The sequence below is a fragment of the Nicotiana sylvestris genome, chromosome 1 (genome assembly GCF_000393655.2).
Source record: "Nicotiana sylvestris chromosome 1, ASM39365v2, whole genome shotgun sequence".
NCBI classification, from domain to species: Eukaryota; Viridiplantae; Streptophyta; class Magnoliopsida; order Solanales; family Solanaceae; genus Nicotiana; species Nicotiana sylvestris.
In genome coordinates, this window is record NC_091057.1 from 127,844,148 (window position 1) to 127,865,555 (window position 21,408).

General features: G+C 40.6%; 2 protein-coding genes and 1 non-coding gene across 3 annotated transcripts; 1 reads left to right on the forward strand and 2 right to left on the reverse strand.

The window, feature by feature from the left end:
• Positions 1-5,018: 5,018 nt before the first annotated feature.
• On the reverse strand, positions 5,019-5,894 carry LOC104214681 (uncharacterized). The gene has a single exon (XM_009764387.1). The coding sequence runs from the start codon at positions 5,892-5,894 to the stop codon at positions 5,019-5,021; it is 876 nt and encodes a 291-aa protein (XP_009762689.1).
• A 5,005-nt stretch (positions 5,895-10,899) lies between these two features.
• Positions 10,900-12,504, reverse strand: LOC104214683 (uncharacterized). Its single transcript, XM_009764389.2, has one exon. It carries the CDS (start codon positions 12,502-12,504, stop codon positions 10,900-10,902), a length of 1,605 nt encoding a protein of 534 aa, XP_009762691.2.
• A 161-nt stretch (positions 12,505-12,665) lies between these two features.
• On the forward strand, positions 12,666-12,773 carry LOC138882061 (small nucleolar RNA R71). Its single transcript, XR_011403526.1, has one exon. It is a non-coding gene; the product is annotated as a small nucleolar RNA R71 (small nucleolar RNA).
• Positions 12,774-21,408: the final 8,635 nt, after the last annotated feature.

Sequence of the window (21,408 nt, forward strand, 5' to 3'; positions counted from 1 at the left end):
GATAGACGGAAACAAACAATTAAAAATGGGGAGGGGAAACATGCTTCGGGGAATAACAGATAAGGCAGAATATCAATAAAATTGTAAGGAAACCAAAATTTAACTTCTAATAAGGATAAGGAAAATAAAGTCAAATTTCACTTTCAGTTTACATCTTGTTGCAGGCGTGCAACCCGATCCCATTTCTCATATCTTGTGGTAGGCGTACCACCCGCTCCCATTTCATTAAATCTTGTGGTAGGCGTACTGATCACTGCAAACTCAACGCTACACTAAGGTAGGAAGAGCGGGTCACAATAGCTTTTACCCGATATGAGGGTCAGGATCGAATTCCTCAGGGAGCTAGTAGTGGAGTTGGATTGTCTGTCTATCCTAGAGATGTGTTTGTACTTCTAATGTCACTTCAAACATTTTTGGGTTTTCAAATTATAATTGTTTTTGTAAAACTACTGATTAACACTAAATTATGCTACGAGAATATTGCTAAATTGTATCTAATGGGAAGAAGGGCACTAGGGTCGTGACACTACCTAGGTGGCTAATTGACGGGTAGATGTTACTAAGGTTCGATTGACATAATTGGGGCTTATGCTATAACCATTGCACAATTTTACCCACTCTCACACCTCTCGGTAGAGAAAGTGACTTTGCCTAATTGACTCTCGAGAGACCAAATGGGTGGTCAAATTAGACAAAGCAACTAGGGTTCAAGTAGGGCAATTACTCTCTCGAGGTTTAACACGTTAATTGGGACTATCATTTCTCGTGAGTCCATCCCAATTCCTTGTTGGGTCAATTTTAGGGTTATAGACTCTCTTTTTAAGAAGAGTTAAACCCACAAAGCTTAAATCAGTATTTGCAACCACCAATCCTAGATTAAAACAAAAAATCAACTCAAATAGCAAACACCCATAGTCAATCTAACATTAGATGGCAACACCCATCAATTACCCACACTAGGGTTGAGCCAACCCTAGCTAATGGGTTTAGCTACTCATGCTAGATAAAAAAATTGAAGAAATAGATGAAGAGCTAAGCATATTGTTGCTCCCAAATGCACACGCAAGTATACGTGATCGACAAGTAATATAATGATAAGTAGAGTGTCGAACCCACAGAGACTTGTGTAAACTACTCACTGAATCACTAAAATTGTTATTCAATCCAGCTAAAATCAAAGTCCAATAATATGATTATATTATACTACAATTCTAAATAATAACTAAGTTATCAAGTAACGAGTTGATTGTTGTGTATTCAGTAGAGACAAGTATTCCAGGGTTGTGATCGATTCACCAATCGAATTGTGTTCTAATTAACTCTCCCTTTCATATAATTCACACATGGTTGCTAATTAATCGATAAGTGCTCTCATAGCCTTCTCCCGAAGTACTACTCACCTATTCTCAATAGATTAACGCCTATATTCCTATGAAATAAATCTATTAAGAACACATTAAGATCACGATATTTAATTAAGCATGGTGACTAGGTATATTCCTATCCTAACCACAAATCCGCTCCCCCTAAGGGTTAAGTCATGCTCTCTTCAATTCTTCTCTAATCTAAACACAGCTTTCCCAAGCATAACATAGATAGTAAATAGAACCTAACTGCTGGCCAGACAATTAAGCAATTAAACACAGAATTGAAGAAACAACCATATATTGGTGAATTATAATCAAGGTCAAGTCAACGTTAAACAACAATATTCATGGCTAAATCACAACCCCAGAACAATGGGTGTTTAGCCACTCATTATTTAATCAAACAATTGCATAAGTGTTGAATCAATTGGAAATACTAGAAAAAGATGAAGAATTCTGAGATGTTCTTGCTCCTCAATGTTTCTTGCGTGTATTTTTTCTCCAAGGTGTGTCCCCTCCCTCAAAAATAGGTTTAGTCTTGCTTCTATATCAGTTGGGTAGGTCTAGGGCCGAAATAAACTTGTCCCGAGCAAAATAGGACACATTTCACGTCACCAGCGCCCAGCCCAGCGCCAGGCGCCCTCCACGGCGCCCCATTATTTGTGCATACTATTTTTGGCACCATAGGTGGCGCCAGGCACTGCCTGTGGCGCCCAACTGGCCCTTTTTCCCGGTTTCGTTCGTGTTGGCTCAAATCTCGCGCGTTTTGCCCTGTTCCGTTTAGAATTTGGAAAACTGTAAAACATGAAAGTTGTAGCCCTTTGAGTTAGGTTTCCAACAATATATTGTGGAGCCAAAATGAAGTTCTGAGAAAAAGGTTATGTGTATTTTACTAGACAGTACGCAATATGCCCTCTCGAGTCTTCGTTTATTCTTAACTATCAAAGTTGACCCCTGACACGATCCCGACTTAATTCCTTGGGCTTTTACTCAGACTTCAAAGCTCAAAATCATTTCAATTCATTCCATAACATCTATATAGCTCGGAATCACTCCTACAAGGCATAAAACACATCGTTAGTGCAAAACATTAGCGATTAAAGCGCAAACCCAAATAAAGTGTAGTAAATTAGAGTGTAATAATCGACCAAAATATGTAACTATAGCCTATCATCAACACCCCACACTTAAACGTTGCTCGTCCTCGAGCAATGGGACTATCTAATACCCCCCCTCCCCCAACTACGTACAAGTATCAATTATAGAGGAGCACTTTAACTTTTAACCACACACTATACCTTGACTATGATTAATACCGGCACACAAGCATGAACACACAAAAATTCACATTCTTCCCGTTTGAGCAAGCCCAAGTATAATATTTCAATTCAATAATTTCCAATAACCTAATTGTCACCACCCAACCTCACAAGCCGACTTGCAACCACTAAGCACCCTCAATTTATGCACTTACCCAACAAGAAAGTTTACAACATTGCCAATCATTCATGAGATCATGTGCCCTCACCAACAAACCGAGAGTGAATATAAATTGGTCCACACATTCAAATATGCTTTTGAACATAATTTAAGGACATCACACAATTGAACAAAATTCGGTCACTCTTACAAAGAATTCATATGCATCCCGTGGTCATTCCATAAGCTTGCCCGTAATGTATATCTCCACTAATTTAAGCTAGCCAAATCTAGGATCAATTAGGACTTTTAGGTTGTATTGTAGGCTAAGGGACGGGTAGAATATATTTAGAAATAGTGACTCACCCTCCTAAGCACTTTAATACACTACATTTACACTTCAATCACATATTTTTCTCAACCAAATCACTTGCCATATACAACATAGCCCACTTTTCACTTAAGCACTTCTCTATTTTGTCACTAGCACAAATCAATAAGAATTGGAGGTGTGTATTTTTCTACATTATTTGAACTATCATATTTGTTTTTTCTTTTCTTGCAAATTTTTCTTTTCCCTTGTCTCTTTTTTTTTCTTCACACACTTCATACATTAAAGTTCATCGGCTAGTGACTTTTGATTTCAACTTTAGTGCACTAACGAGCCCTTCCATGTTTCCACTCGAAAACTACTCCCCAATATATCACCTTACTTCTTTTAGCGACTAAGTGCCTTAGGAGGTAAAGGTTCAATCAATATCAAATTAAGAACAAAATAGGGGTATGGCTTGTATGTGGGTGACAAAAGAAAGGTCTATAGGCTCAAAGGGGCTAGCAACGGAAAATTTTATTTTTATGTGACAAGCACATCTATGATCAAGCAAGAAAATGCCTACGTCATCTCTTAGATATATCACAACTTATAATTTCGCTTCAATTAACACACGGGGCAAGTTCTAGACTACACAGGATAGCAAAGAAAATCACAAATCCTCACACACATGTTGCACATGACTCAATCAAGATGGTTTTGTTCAACTCTCAAGTCAAGGAAGTACAATTAAATGAGAAATTTAAGCAACATTGCACTATGTGGTATACAAGTCAAACAACTGAGAAACGACGTCACAAAATAGGCTATTTACTTTACTTAGGCTTCACAAGTCAAACCAAATACACGGGAAAACAGAATGTATGTCATAGCCTAATGTGCCAGCATCAACCATGTCAATGAGTATCTCAGAATGACTCAGTTTCTTCCTAAACTGCTCCTAAAAAGAAATTAAAGTGCCCGGTTCTAGCTACATCCTTGGAAAAGAACCGGTGCCCAAAGAAAAATCAAGGAATACTACCTAGCTATTCTAAAAAAATAAAACGACACATAAAAAAACAAAAATCTCTTGGGTGTTTTTAAATCGAACTTTTATCCCTCAAGAAAATTGTCCAAAAGATCCATCTTCGGGAAAAATCCGATCTTTTTCAAATAATTTTTTTTTCTTTTTCATTTAAAGCAACTAATACTAAACTAGATTGACAACACTAGAACTACGGAAAGAAACAAAACAAAACAAGTTAATACAAGATATACAACTACAGCATGTGGTATTCCTCCTATCCCACACTTGAACTATGCATAGCCCTCGATGCATGATCATAGAGAAATATTAAAACAAGGGTGAAAAATACTCCCTGAGACCCTCTCAGACCTAGCTCAGACATGATCCTCAATATTAAGGGCCGGGACGACCCCACACTTAAGATCAAACATGCTCCTCAACTTCAACTTTGGGTACTCAGACTTCCCCTACTCTGCAAAATAAAAGCAACACAAAACTTGACACTAAAAAAATTAATCAATAGATAAAAGATATATAGGTTGGGTTGCCTCCCAACAAGCGCCTTATTTATAGTCGTGGCACGACTCTGCTATTCTGCTCAGGCTGGGCGCTTTCTCTTCTTCTTTCTCCTATGAAGTCTAGCCTTTTTGCACGTTCTCGGAAGGTCTCCTCTTTCATCTCTGGTTCTTTTCTCAATCATCTTAACACGGTCAGTTGGAAATACCACCTCCTTTAACTCAGTTGTCCCATATGGATCACTATAATTCACATAAGGACTCTGCTTTATCCTCTTCGATTCTACCACTGTAATCATGCACAAGTCTTCATAATGTTTAGGAAGCTTAAGTGCCTTGTACACATTAAAAGTGACCTCTTCATCGTCAACTCTCATTTCTTACTTCCCTGCTCTCACATCAATAATTGTTCCACCAGTAGCTAAGAATGCTCCCCCCAAAATAATGGGCACTTCCTCATCTGCCTCGTAATTAAGAACAATAAAATTAGCAGGAAGAATAAACTTTCCCACTCGAACTAACACATCCTCAATAATTCCTTCGAGCATGACTAGTGACCTATCTGCTAGTTGTAAAGTGATTGTTGTAGGTCTAAGCGCCCCCAATCTGAGTTGCTTGAACAAAGAGGATGTCATCAAATTTATACTGGCCCCTAAATCACACAAGGCTCTACCAACTTCTTGTTTTCCAAGAGACAAAGGAATTGTGAAACTCCCAGGATCCTTCAACTTAGGATGACGTTTACTTTGAACTCTGGCACTACACTCTTCAGTAAGTGCCACTGTTTCAAACTCTGTATGTCTTCGTTTTTTTGCCACAATATCTCTGAGATACCTTGCATACTTAGGCACTTCCTGCAAAATTTCCACCAAAGGCAGATTCACACTCACTTGGCTCAAAATATCTAGGAATTTCTTGTACTTGGCATCATCTTTTTGCTTCTGCAGTCTTTGTGGAAATGGAGGCGGTGGCCTAGCCTCAGTTACTGGCTTGGGTCCTTTATCATCTTTCTCATTCCCATCAACTGGCTTGGGAGCTAATTCTCTTTCAGGATGATCTGTATTCTTCTTTTTCTTTGGAACTTCTTCTAGTGCTCTTCTATTTCTCAAGGTAACCGCATTGACTTGAGATTTAGGATTGGGCTCAGTATCACTTGGAAGAGCTCCAACTGGTCTAGTGTTTTGAGCACTGGCAAGCTGTCCCATTTGACGCTCCAAATTTCTCACTGTTGTGGCGAGGGCTTGCTGTTCAGCCATCACTTTTTTCAACATGTCTTCAAGGTGACTATAGGACTCTCTTGTTGTTCAACCTGAGGTGGTCTATATTATTGTTGAGGTGCTTGAGGCCTGTATTGATTCTGAGTGCCCTGGTTTCCACCCCAAGAGAAGTTTAGGTGGTTCCTCCATTTGGGATTGTAAGTGTCCCCATACTGATTTGTTTGGCCTCGATTTGCATTACCCACAAAATATACAGACTCTGGATTTGCTAGGCATAGATTGCTCATGTGACCCTCTCCACATACTTCACAAAATATTTGAACATGTTGCACTGGTTGGGCTTGTTGCTTGTTGATACTCAAGTTCATCTGGTTGACTTGATTGGTCAGTGTAGAAATCTGCGTTGATAATGCTGAGACGACATCTAGCTCAAGAACCCCTGCAGACCTTTGCACTGTGTGTCTGCCCATCTCTCCTTGCCAATCCGGATTGCTCTTGGAGAATTTGTTCAACAATGCATATATCTCGTCAAAGCTTTTCTCCAACACTTGACCCCAACTGCAGCATCTACCACGATCTTTGTTTTAGCATGTAGCCCTTCTATGAAAGTGTGAGCTAACACTTCATTCATCTGATTGTGATGAGATAGTCTTTGAGTAGCCCCTTGAATCTTTCCCAAGCTGAGTATAAAGATTCTCCCGCTTTCTGTTTGAAGGCTACTATCTCACTTCTACTCTTTGCAGTTTTGCCTGAAGGAAAGAACCTTGCCAGAAATATTCTTGCCAAATCATTCCATGATGTGATGGAATTAGCTGGTTCTGCCTTTAGCCATTGCTTAGCCTCGCCCAACAGAGAGAATGGAAAAAGTGTGAGCCTCACGTAATCTGGAGTGACCCCGTTAGTGATATAAGTATCACTAATCTCCAAGAAGTTCAGAATATGCTGCTGTCGATCCTCGTGTGGAATACCCATTAATTGCCCGTTTGCATGAATTAACTAGATCATGCTCTGTTTCAGCTCAAAGTGCCCAATGATCTCGGGCTTCACTATACTGGAGGTGACATTAGTAATGCTGGGCATCGCCACCTCCTGAACAACCATGGGTTGCTCCTCTTCCATGTCCACAAGAAATTGAACAAGTGCCTGAATATTATTCGTGTCCCTTGCTTCCCTCAACCTCCTGTGAAATGTTCTCTCAGGTTCAGGATCAAAGCCTTGAAGTCGGTCCTGGCTTCTGACCCTACGCATTCAATCAAAGTTCCTGAGATCTGAGAAACAATCAAGTAATGTTAGACTAGACTAAATACACAATTAAAGCAAAAACCAGCAAGTACTTAATATTCAAGTCCCCGACAACGACGCCAAAAACTTGTTGCTCCCAAACGCATACGTAAGTATACGTGGTCGACAAGTAATATAATGATAAGTTGATTGTCGAACCCACAGAGACTTGTGTAAACTACTCACTAAATCACTAAAATTGTTATTCAATCCAGCTAAAATCAAAGTCCAATAATATGATTATATTATACTACAATTCTAAATAATAACTAAGTTATGAAGTAACGAGTTGATTGTTGTGTATTCAGTAGAGACAAGTATTCCAGAGTTGTGATCGATTCACCAATCGTATTGTGTTCTAATTAACTCTCCCTTTCATATAATTCACTCATGGTTGCTAATTAATCGATAAATGCTCTCATATCCTTCTCCCGAAGTACTACTCACCTATTCTCAATAGATTAATGCCTATATTCCTATGAAATCAATCTATTAAGAACTCATTAAGATCACGATATTTAATTAAGCATGGTGACTAGGTATATTCCTATCCTAACCATAAATCCGCTCCCCCTAAGGGTTAAGATCATGCTCTCTTCAATTCTTCTCTAATCCACGGCTTTCCCAAGCGTAGCATAGATAGTAAATAGAACCTAACTGCTGGCCAGACAATTAAGCAATTAAACACAGAATTGAAGAAACAACCATATATTGGTGAATTATAATCAAGGTCAAGTCAACGTTAAACAACAATATTCATGGCTAAATCACAACCCCAGAACAATGGGTGTTTAGCCACTCATGATGTAATCAAACAATTGCATAAGTGTTGAATCAATTGGAAATACTAGAAAAAGATGAAGAATTCTGAGATGTTCTTGCTCCTTAATGTTTCTTGCGTGTATTTTTGCTCCAAGGTGCGTCCCCTCCCTCAAAAATAGGTTTAGTCTTGCTTCTATATCAGTTGGGTAGGTCTAGGGCCGAAATAAACTTGTCCCGGGCAATATAGGACACATTTCACGTCACCAGCGCCTAGCCCGGTGCCAGGCGCCCTCCACGGCGCCCCATTATTTGTGCATACTATTTTTGGCACCATAGGTGGCGCCAGGCACTGCCTGTGGCGCCCAACTGGTCATTTTTCCCAATTTCGTTTGTATTGGCTCAAATCTCGTGCATTTCGCCCTGTTCCATTTAGAATTTGGAAAAATGTAAAACATGAAAGTTGTAGCCCTTTGAGTTAGGTTTCCAACCATATATTGTGGAGCTAAAATGAAGTTCTGAGAAAAATATTATGTGTATTTTCTAGACAGTACGCAATATGCCCTCTCGAGTCTTCGTTTATTCTTAACTATCAAAGTTGACCCCTGACACGATCCCGACTTAATTCCTTGGGCTTTTACTCAGACTTCAAAGCTCAAAATGACTTCAATTCATTCCATAACATCTATATAGCTCGGAATCACTCCTACAAGGCATAAACACATCGTTAGTGCAAAACATTAGCGATTAAAGCGTAAACCCAACTAAAGTGCAGTAAATTAGAGTGTAATAATCGACCAAAATACGTAACTATAGACTATCATCAACACCCCACACTTAAACGTTGCTCGTCCTCGAGCAATGGGACTATCTAATACCCCCCCCCCAACTACGTACAAGTATCAATTATAGAGGAGCACTTTAACTTTTAACCACACACTATACCCTTGACTATGATTAATACCGGCACACAAGCATGAACACACAAAAATTCACATTCTTCCCATTTAAGCAAGCCCAAGTATAATATTTCAATTCAATAATTTCCAATAACCTAATTGTCACCACCCACCCTCACAAGCCGACTTGCAACCACTAAGTACCCTCAATTTATGCACTTACCCAATAAGAAAGTTTACAACATTGCCAATCATTCATGAGATAATGTGCCCTCACCAACAAACCGAGAGTGAATATAAATTGGTCTACACATTCAAATATGCTTTTGAACATAATTTAAGGACATCATACAATTGAACAAAATTCGCTCACTCTCACAAAGAATTCATATGCATCCCGTGGTCGTTCCATAAGCTTGCCCGTAATGTATATCTCCACTAATTTAAGCTAGCCAAATCTAGGATCAATTAGGACTTTTAGGTTGTATTGTAGGCTAAGGGACGGGTAGAATATATTTAGAAATAGTGACTCACCCTCCTAAGCACTTTAATACACTATATTTACACTTCAAGCACATATTCTTCTCAACCAAATCACTTGCCATATACAACATAACCCACTTTTCACTTAAGCACTTCTCTATTTTGTCACTAGCACAAATCAATAAGAATTGGAGGTGTGTATTTTTCTACATTATTTGAACTATCATATTTGTTTTTCTCTTTTCTTGCAATTTTTCTTTTCCTTTATCTCTCTTTTTTTTCTTCACACACTCCATACATTAAAGTTCATCGGCTAGTAACTTATGATTTCAACTTTAGTGCACCAACGAGCCCTTCCATGTTTCCACTCGAAAACTACTCCCAAATATCTCACCTTACTTCTTTTAGAGACTAAGTGCCTTAGGAGGTAAAGGTTCAATCAATATCAAATTAAGAACAAAATAGGGGTATGGCTTGTATGTGGGTGCCAAAAGAAAGGTCTATAGGCTCAAAGGGTCTAGCAACGGAAAATTTTATTTTTATGTGACAAGCACATCTATGATCAAGCAAGAAAATGCCTACGTCATCTCTTAGATATAGCACAACTTACAATTTCGCTTCAATTAACACACGGGGCAAGTTCTAGACTACACAGGATAGCAAAGAAAATCACAAATCCTCACACACATGTTGCACATGACTCAATCAAGATGGTTTTGTTCAACTCTCAAGTCAAGGAAGTACAATTAAATGAGAAATTTAAGCAACATTGCACTATGTGGTATACAAGTCAAACAACTGAGAAACGACGTCACAAAATAGGCTATTTACTTTACTTAGGCTTCACAAGTCAAACCAAATACACGAGAAAACAAAATGTATGTTATAGCCTAATGTGCCAGCATCAACCATGTCAATGAGTATCTCAGAACGACTCAGTTCCTTCCTAAACTGCTCCTAAAAAGAAATTAAAGTGCCCGGTTCGAGCTACATCCTTGGAAAAGAACCGGTGCCCAAAGAAAAATCAAGGAATACTACCTAGCTATTCTAAAAAAATAAAATGACACATAAAAAAACAAAAATCTCTTTGGTGTTTTTAAATCGGACTTTTAACCCTCAAGAAAATTGTCCAAAAGATCCATATTCGGGAAAAATCCGATCTTTTGCAAATAATTTTTTTTCTTTTTCATTTAAAGCAACTAATACTAAACTAGATTGACTACACTAGAACTACGAAAAGAAGCAAAACAAAACAAGTTAATACAAAATATACAACTACAGCACAAGTAGTATTCCTCCCACCCCACACTTGAACTATGCATATCCCTCGATGCATGATCATAGAGAAATATTAAAACAAGGGTGAGAAATACTCCCTGAGACCCTCTCAGACCTAGCTCAGACATGATCCTCAATATTAAGGGCTGGGACGACCCCACACTTAAGATCAAACATGCTCCTCAACTTCAACTTTGGGTACTCAGACTTCCTCTACTCTGCAAAATAAAAGCAACACAAAACTTGACACTAAAAAAATTAATCAATAGATAAAAGATATACAGGTTGGGTTGCCTCCCAACAAACGCCTTATTTATAGTCGTGGCACGACTCTGCTATTCTGCTCAGGCTGGGCGCTTTCTCTTCTTCTTTCTCCTATGACGTCTAGCCTTTTTGCACGTTCTCGGAAGGTCTCCTCTTTCATCTCTGGTTCTTTTCTCAATCATCTTAACACGCTCAACTGGAAATACCACCTCCTTTAACTCAGTTGTCCCATCTGGATCACTATAATTCATATAAGGACTCTGCTTTATCCTCTTCGATTCTACCAAACTAATCATGCACAAGTCCTCATAATGCTTAGGAAGCTTAAGTGCCTTGTACAAATTAAAAGTGACCTCTTCATTGTCAACTCTCATTTTTAACTTCCATGCTCTCACATCAATAATTGCTCCACCAGTAGCTAAGAATGGTCGCCCCAAAATAATGGGCACTTCCTCATCTGCCTCGTAATCAAGAATAATAAAATTAGCAAGAAGAATAAACTTTCCCACTCGAACTAACACATTCTCAATAATTTCTTCGGGCATGACTAGTGACCTATCTGCTAGCTGTAAAGTGATTGTAGTAGGTCTAAGCGCCCCCAATCCGAGTTGCTTGAACAAAGAGGATGGTATCAAATTTATACTGGCCCCTAAATCACACAAGGCTCTACCAACTTCCTGTTTTCCAAGAGACAAAAGAATTGTGAAACTCTCAGGATCCTTCAACTTAGGAGGAAGTTTACTCTGAACTCTGGCACTACACTCTTCAGTAAGTGCCACTGTTTCAAACTCTGTATGTCTTCGTTTTTTTGCCACAATATCTCTGAGATACCTTGCATACTTAGGCACTTCCTGCAAAATTTCCACCAAAGGCAGATTCACACTCACTTGGCTCAAAATATCTAGGAATTTCTTGTACTTGGCATCATCTTTTTGCTTCTGCAGTCTTTGTGAAAATGAAGGTGGTGGCCTAGTCTCAATTACTGGCTTGAGTCCTTTATAATCTTTCTCATTTCCATCAACTAGATTGGGAGCTAATTCTCCTTCAGTATGATCTGTATTTTTATTTTTCTTTGGAACTTCTTCTAGTGCTCTTCCATTTCTCAAGGTAACCGCATTGACTTGAGCTTTAGGATTGGGCTCAGTATCACTTGGAAGAGTTCCAACTGGTCTAGTGTTTTGAGCACTGGCAAGCTGTCCCATTTGACGCTCCAAATTTTTCACTGTTGTGGCGAGGGCTTGCTGTTCAACCATCACTTTTTTCAACATGTCTTCAAGGTGACTTGTAGGACTCTCTTGTTGTTCAATATGAGGTGGTCTATCTTGTTGTTGAGGTGCTTGAGGCCTGTATTGATTCTGAGTGCCCTGGTTTCCACCCCAAGAGAAGTTTAGGTGGTTCCTCCAGTTGGGATTGTAAGTGTCCCCATACTGATTTGTTTGGCCTCGATTTGCATTACCCACAAAATATACAGACTCTGGATTTTCTAGGCATAGATTGCTCATGTGACCCTCTCCACATACTTCACAAAATATTTGAACTTGTTGCACTAGTTGGGCTTGTTGCTTGTTGATACTCAAGTTCATCTGGTTGACTTGATTGGTCAGTGTAGAAATCTGCGCTGATAATGCTGAGACGACATCTAAATCAAGAACCCCTACAAATGTTTGCACTGTGTGTCTGCCCATCTCTCCTTGCCAATCCGGATTGCTCTTGGAGAATTTATTCAACAATGCATATATCTCGTCAAAGCTTTTCTCCAACACTTGACCCCAGCTGCAGCATCTACCACAGTCTTTATTTCAGCATGTAGCCCTTCTATGAAAGTGTGAGCTAACACTTCATTCGTATGATTGTGATGAGGACAGTCTCTGAGTAGCCCCTTGAACCTTTCCCAAGCTGAGTATAAAGATTCTCCCGCTTTCTGTTTGAAGGCCACTATCTCACTTCTGATCTTTGCAGTTTTGCCTGAAGGAAAGAACCTTGCCAGAAATATTCTTGCCAAATCATTCCATGATGTGATGGAATTAGCTAGTTCTGCCTTTAGCCATCGCTTATCCTCGCCCAATACAGAGAATGGAAAAAGTGTGAGCCTCACGTAATCTGGAGTGACCCCTTTAGTGATATAAGTATCACTAATCTCCAAGAAGTTCAGAATATGCTGTTGTCGATCCTCTTGTGGAAGACCCATAAATAGTCCATTTGCATGAAGTAACTGGATCATGCTCTATTTCAGCTCAAAGTGCCCAGTGATCCTAGGCTTCACTATACTGGAGATAACATTAGTAATGCTGGGTATCGCCACCTCCTGAACAGCTATGGGTTGCTCCTCTGCCATGTTCACAGGAAATTGAACAAGTGCCTGAATATTATTCGTGTCCCTTGCTTCCCTCAACCTCTTGTGAAATGTTCTCTCAGGTTCAGGATCAAAGCCTTGAAGTCGGTCCTGGCTTCTGACTCTACACATTCAATCAGAGTTCCTGAGATCTGAGCAACAATCAAGTAAAGTTAGACTAGACTAAATAAACAATTAAAGCAAAAACTAGCAAGTACTTAATATTCAAGTCCTCGAAAACGGCGCCAAAAACTTGTTTCTCCCAAACGCACACGTAAGTATACATGGTCGACAAGTAATATAATGATAAGTTGAGTGTCGAACCCACAGAGACTTGTGTAAACTACTCACTAAATCACTAAAATTGTTATTCAATCCAGCTAAAATCAAAGTCCAATAATATGATTATATTATACTACAATTCTAAATAATAACTAAGTTATGAAGTAACGAGTTGATTGTTATGTATTCAGTAGAGACAAGTATTCCAGAGTTATGATCGATTCACCAATTGTATTGTGTTCTAATTAACTCTCCCTTTCATATAATTCACTCATGGTTGCTAATTAATCGATAAATGCTCTCATAGCCTTCTCCCGAAGTACTACTGACTTATTCTCAATAGATTAACGCCTATATTCCTATGAAATCAATCTATTAAGAACACAGTAAGATCACGATATTTAATTAAGCATGGTGACTAGGTATATTCCTATCCTAACCACAAATCCACTCCCCCCTAAGGGTTAAGATCATGCTTTCTTCAATTCTTCTCTAATCTAAACACGGCTTTCCCAAGCATAGCATAGATAGTAAATAGAACCTAACTGCTGGCCAGACAATTAAGCAATTAAACACAGAATTGAAGAAACAACCATATATTGGTGAATTATAATCAAGGTCAAGTCAACGTTAAACAACAATATTCATGGCTAAATCACAACCCCAGAACAATGGGTGTTTAGCCACTCATGATGTAATCAAACAATTGCATAAGTGTTGAATCAATTGGAAATACTAGAAAAAGATGAAGAATTCTGAGATGTTCTTTCTCCTCAATGTATCTTGCGTGTATTTTTGCTCCAAGGTGTGTCCCCTCCCTCAAAAATAGGTTTAATCTTGCTTCTATATCAGTTGGGTAGGTCTAGGGCCGAAATAAACTTGTCCCGGGCAAAATAGAACACATTTCACGTCACCAGCGCCCATCCCGGCCACGACGCCCCATTATTTGTGCATACTATTTTTGGCGCCACAGGTTGTGCCAAGCACTGCCTGTGGCGCCCAACTGGCCCTTTTTCCCGGTTTCGTTCATATTGGCTCAAATCTCGCGCGTTTCGCCCTATTCCATTTAGAATTTGGACAAACTTAAAACATAAAAGTTGTAGACCTTTGAGTTAGGTTTCCAACCATATAATGTGGAGCCAAAATGGAGTTCTGAGAAAAATGTTATGTGTATTTTACTAGACAGTATGCAATATGCCCTTCGAGTCTTCGTTTATTCTTAACTATCAAAGTTGACCCCTGACACGATCCCGATTTAATTCCTTGGGCTTTTACTCAGAATTCAAAGCTCAAAATCACTTCAATTCATTTCATAACATCTATATAGCTCGGAATCACTCCTACAAGGCATAAAACATATTGTTAGTGAAAAACATTCGCGATTAAAGCGTAAACCCAACTAAAGTGCAGTAAATTAAGTGTAATAAACGACTAAAATACGTAATTATAGCCTATCATCACATATAAATTAATTGCTAAAATTAAATTGCAAGAATTTATCGTAAATGTGAAGCAAAAGTGCCAAAAGGGCTACAAAATACGTTCTCACAAGAGCAGCTCTCTACTAATGTATCTGATTACCTAAAAAATGGTACAATGTTCTTTTTATACTAGGCTGGAAAAATTGGACAAAAATACCCCTACGGGGTCAGTGCGGGCCGCATTAAATGGACTGCGGCTGCACGGGGCTTACTTCTGTTTCTCTGAACTTGGACTCCGCGGACCGCGTAGAACGGACCAAGACCGCGGAGGGAGTTGGCGTGGTCCGTGCAACCACGACCGCGGAGCGCATGGCACTGGCTTTGCAAACTTCATCTCTCTGAATCTCATGACCGCGAACCACACAAAAGAGTAGTGCGGCTGCGGAGCCTTCACCGCGGTCCGCGAGATGTGTACTGTGACAGCACTTCTTCTAGCCTGATTCACCAACTCTCTGAACCACCTAGTGCGGCCGCATTCCACTTTGCGTGGTTCGCACTAGGCCTTCTTTTCTTAAATTTCTTGGTCTTTGATATTTGAGCAAGTTTCACTACTTTTTGAGCCGATCTTTGACATTTCATCACTTTGTCAATCAAACCTGCGATCAAGCACAACTTGTGAGCGTTTTAGGACTATTTTGTAACAATATATGATCAAAGCATAGGCAAGTAGGGGCATAAAACATGTTAAAATCCTAACTTATCACGTACCACCCGCTCCCATTTCATCATATCTTGTGGTAGGCGTACCACCCGCTCCCATTTCATCATATCTTGTGGTAGGCATACCACTCGCTCCCATTTCATAATTTCTTGAGGTAGGCGTACCACCCGCTCCCATTTACATGCCAGCACAAAATCACAAGGAATCCTGGTAAGGGAACAAAAGCAATATAATAACTTTCCGGCAAGGGAGCAACAATATTGAAACAATCATCCCGGCAAGGGAGAATCAGCTATAACCAATCCTAACTCAACTTCTACTCAGCTTAATTAATACCAATACTCAATCATAAATAAAATCCACGGGAATAAACTAAATCCTTGCTCAATATCGAGAATCATCAATTAAAGCATTCGTAGTAACATTTAAGAACACAACAACTATCAACTTAAGACTCACGGTCATGCTCGACTCCAACGTATAGATACCCGTCACCATGCCTATACGTCGTACTCAACAAGAAGCAATTAACAAATAGGACTCAACTCCTAATCCCTCAAGCTAAGGTTAGACCGAACACTTACCTCGATGCCTCAAACACAACTCAAGTTTCAATTATAGCTTTACCCCTTGATTCCTCTGCCAATTCGCTTGTATCTAGCCACAAGTTACTTAATTACATCATTAAACGCTAAATGAATCAATTTGAATGCATGAAAATGAGTTTTCCAAAGTTTTACCCAAAAAGTCAAAATCGCCCCCAGGCCCACTTGGTCAAAACCCGAAGTTCGAACCAAAACTCGATTACCCATTCCCCCACGAGCTCAAATATGTAATTTGTTTTGAAATCGGACCTCAAATTGAGGTCCAAATCCCCAATTTTTGAAAAACCTAGGTTCTACCCAAAACACCCAATTTCCCCCATGAAAATCATTGATTTGAAGTTGAAATCATGTTAAAAGATGTTAATGATTGAAGACAACTAGTTAAAAACGACTTACAATTGATTTGGAGAAGAAGGAATCCTTGAAAAAATCACCTAAGTGTGTTTATGTTTGAGGGAATATGAAAAATGGGTTTTAAAATCGGCTAAGTATAAAAGTTGCAGGTCTCAGTTATGGGAATTGCGAACTGGGATTTGCAATTGCGAACCCTTCAGAAATGCTGGACCTTCACATTTGCGAAAGAAAATGTCGCATTTGCAACTTCCACATTTGCGGCACATTGGTCGCATTTGCGATCACTGAACAGGCTGGGAAGTTTCGCATTTGTGAAATAAAGGTCGCATTTGCGACGGCAGGAGCATCACATTTGCAATGATCGTCCTCACATTTGCGAGAAGGGGATGGCCTAGGCTTACTTCGCAATTGCGAAAAGCCACTCGCATTTGCGAGCCAGGCTTCGCAAATGCGAAGCCTGCAGGCCTGCTATGCTCAGCTGCAATTTCTGCAATTTTCTAAGTTCAAAAATGCATCCCATGGCCTATCCAAAACTCACCCGAGCCCTCGGGGCTCCCACCCAAATATACATACAACCTCAAAAATATCTTACGAACTTATTCGTGTAATAAAATCACCAAAATAACCTCAATAACAACGAATTAAACCTCCAAAATCATAGAATTTTCTCAAACTTCTTAAAACATCAACTTTAGCAATTTAGGTCCGAATCACATCAAATGATATCCGTTTTTCTCCAAATTTTACAAAAATGTCTTAAACCATATATAGGACCTGTACCGAATGCCAGAACCAAAATACGAGCCCGATACCATCAAATTCTAATCAAATTTCATTTCAAATTTCTTTAAACAATTTCTGAAAATAATTTCCTTTGAAAATTAATTTCTCGGGCTTGGGACCTCGAAATTCGATTCCGGGCATACGCCCAAGTCACATATTTTCCTATAGACCCTCCGAGACCGTCAAATCACGGGTCCGGGTCCGTTTATCCAAAATGTTGACTGAAGTCAAATTAGCTCATTTTATGGTAAAAAATTATCATTTTTCACAGATTTTCACATCTAGGCTTTCTGGCTACGCGCTCGGACTGCGTACGCAAATCGAGGTGATGGAAAAAGAGGTTTTTAAGGCCTCAGAACACAGAATTTCATTTTAAAACAAGTGATGACCTTTTGGGTCATCATATTCTCCACCTCTAAAACAACCGTTGGTCCTCGAACGGAGAGAAGAAGTAAGTACCTGAGTCAGGGAAAAGATGAGGATAACGGCTCCGCATATCAGACTCGGACTCCCATGTTGATGCCTTAGGAGGCTGACCTCTCCACTGAACACGAATAGAAGGAAAACTCTTCGATCTCAACTGACGAACCTACCGATCTAGAATAGCTACCGGCTCCTCTTCATAAGACAAGTCCTTGTCCAACTGGACAGTGCTGAAATCTAACACGTGGGATGGATCGTTGTGATACTTCCGAAGCATGGACACATGAAACACTAGATGCACGGCTGGTAAGCTCGGCGGCAAATCAAGTCTATAAGCCACCTCTTCCACTGGATCAAGAATCTCAAATGGGCCAATGAACCTAGGGCTAAGCTTGCCCTTCTTCCCAAATCTCATCACGCCCTTCATAGACGACACTCAGAGCAATACCCGCTCACCGACCATAAAAGCCACATCTCAAACCTTGCGGTCTGCATAACTCTTTTGCCTGGACTGAGCTGTATGAAGCCTATCCTGAATAATCCTGAACTTGTCCAAGGCCTCCTGAACCAGATCCGTACCCAACAACCAAGCCTCTTCTAGCTCAAACCATCCAACCGGAGATCGACACCACCTATCATATAAAGCCTCATAAGGAGCCATCTGGATACTCTACTGGTAGCTGTTGTTATAGGAAAACTCTGCTAAAGGCAAGAACTGATCCCGCGAACCTCCAAAGTCAATGACACAAGCTCGGAGCATATCCTCCAAAATCTGAATAGTCCGCTCGGACTGCCCGTCCGTCTGAGGATGAAATGTTATACTCAACTCAACCTGAGTGCCCAACTCTCGCTAAACTACTCTCCAGAAATGCGAGGTAAACTACGTACCTCAGTCCGAATTGATAGACACAGACACACCATGAAGACGAACAATCTCCCGAATATAGATCTCAGTTAACCTCTCAGATGAATATGAGACTGCCACAGGAATGAAATGCGCTGACTTGGTCAACCTATCAACAATGACCCATACTACGTTGAACTTCCTCCGAGTCTGCGGGAGTCCAACAACAAAGTCCATAGTGATCCGCTCCCACTTCCACTAGGGAAGCTCAATCTTCTGAAATAAACCACAAGGCCTCTGATGCTCATACTTAACCTGCTGACAATTTAAACACCGAGCCACATATGCAACAATATCCTTCTTCATTCTGCGCCACCAATAATGTTGCCGCAAATCCTAATACATCTTCGCGGCGCCCGAATGAATAGAGTACCGGGAGCTATGGGCTCCTCTAAAATCAAGTCCCGAAGCCCATCCACATTTGGCACGTACACTCGACCCTATAATCTCAAAACTCTATCATCATATAAGGTAACTTGCTTGGAACCTCCGCGCTGCACCGTGTCTCTGAGGACACACAAATGGGGAGCATCATACTGCCGATCTCGGATACGCTCCAATGATGAAGAACGAGTGACTGTGCAAGCTAACACACGGCTGGGCTCAAAAACATCCAACCTCACGAACTAATTGGCCAAAGCCTGAACATCCAAAGTAAGCGGCCTCTCACCGACCGGAATATAAGCAAGACTGCCCATACTGGCTGACTTCCTACTCAGAGTAAAGGCCACCACATTGGCCTTTCCCGGATGATATAAGATGGTGATATCATTGTCTTTCAACAACTCCAACCACCTCCTCAACCTCAAAATCAACTCCTTTGCTTGAACAAATACTGAAGACTTGTGTGATCCGTGAACACCTCACATGCCACACCATACAGATAATGCCTCCAAATCTTCAATGCGTGAACAAAGGCTGCCAACTCTAAATCATGAACCAGATAGTTCTTCTCATGAATATTTAACTGCCGCGAAGCATAGTCAATGACCTTGCCATCTTGCATCAATACTGCACCAAGTCCAATACGAGATACATCACAATAGACTGTGTAAGGCCCTAAACCTATAGGCAAAACCAACACCGATGCCGTAGCCAGAGCTATCTTGAGCTTCTGAAAGCTCGACTCACACTCGTTCGACCATCTGAATTGGGCACCCTTCTGGGTCAACCTGGTCATCAGGGCTGTGATAGATGAGAACCCCTCCACGAACCGATGGTAGTAGCCTGCCAATCCCAAGAAACTCCGAATCTCTGTAGCTGACACTGGTCTAGGCCAATTCTTAACTGCCTCAATATTCTTTGGATCCACCTGAATACCCTCTGCTGAAACAACATGACCCAGGAATGCAACTGAACTCAACCAGAACTCACACTTCGAGAACTTAGCATATAACTGACTATCCCTCAAGGTCTGAAGAACCACTCTAAGGTTCTGCTCGTGCTCCTCTCGGCTACGGAAATATATCAAAATAGCATCAATGAAGACTATCACGAATGAGTCCAAATAAGGCCTGAACACTCGGTTCATCAAATCCATAAAGGCTACTGGTGCATTTTTCAACCCGAATGTCATAACCAGGAACTCATAGCGCCCATACCGAGTGTGGAATGATGTCTTAGGGACATCGGATTCCCTAATCCTCAACTGATGGTAGCCAGATCTCAAGTCAATATTTGAAAATACCTTGGCACCCTGAAGCTTATCAAACAAATCATCAATCCTCGGTAATGGATACTTATTCTTGATCGTAACCTTGTTCAACTGCCGGTAATCAATACACATTCTCATCAACCCATCCTTCTTCTTAACAAACAACACCGGTACACCCCAAGGCAAAACACTAGGTCTAATGAAACCCTTCTCAAGCAAGTCTTGCAACTACTCCTTCAACTCTTTCAACTCCGGAGGGACCATACGATACGACAGAATAGAAATGGGTTGAGTGCCCAGAGCCAAATTAATGCAAAAGTCAATATCCCTGTCGGGTGACATACCCGGCAGGTCCGAAGGGAATACCTCAGGGAACTCAGGAACAACGAGCACAAAATCAATAGATGAAACCTCAGCACTGGAATCACGAACATATGCCAAAAAATCCAAACACCCCTTCTCGACCATACGCCGAGTCTTCACATACGATATAATACTGCAGGTAGAATGACCAGGAGTCTCTTATACCCGGTAAAGCTAAGGTCACAATCTTGGCATGATAGTCCAAGATAGCGTGTAAGGTAATACCAGTTCATCCCCAATATAACATCGAAATCAACCATATCTAAAAGCAACAAATCTACATGAGTCTCAAGACCCCAATCACCACAACACAAGAACGATGGACTCGATCGACCACAATAGAATCACCCACCAGTGTAGACACATAAATAGGAACACTCAATGAATCACTAGGCATGATCAAATACGATGCAAAATAAGATGACACATACGAGTATGTAGACCCTGGATCAAACAACACTGAAACATCTCTATCACAAACCAGAACTGTACCTGTAATAACTACATCTAAAGCCTCAGCCTTGGGCCTGATTGGGAGAGCATAACATAGAGCTGGACCCCACCACCCTAAACTACCTCTCTAGGACAGCCTGCTGCTGGCTGGCCTCCACCTCTGGCGGCCTGAGCTCCACCTCTAGTACCTCTACCTCCACCTCTAGCACCTCTACCCCCACCTCTAGCTGGCTGGGTGGGCTGTGGAACATCTGGTGCCTGAACCATAGCACGGGAACCCTGATGCGAAGAACT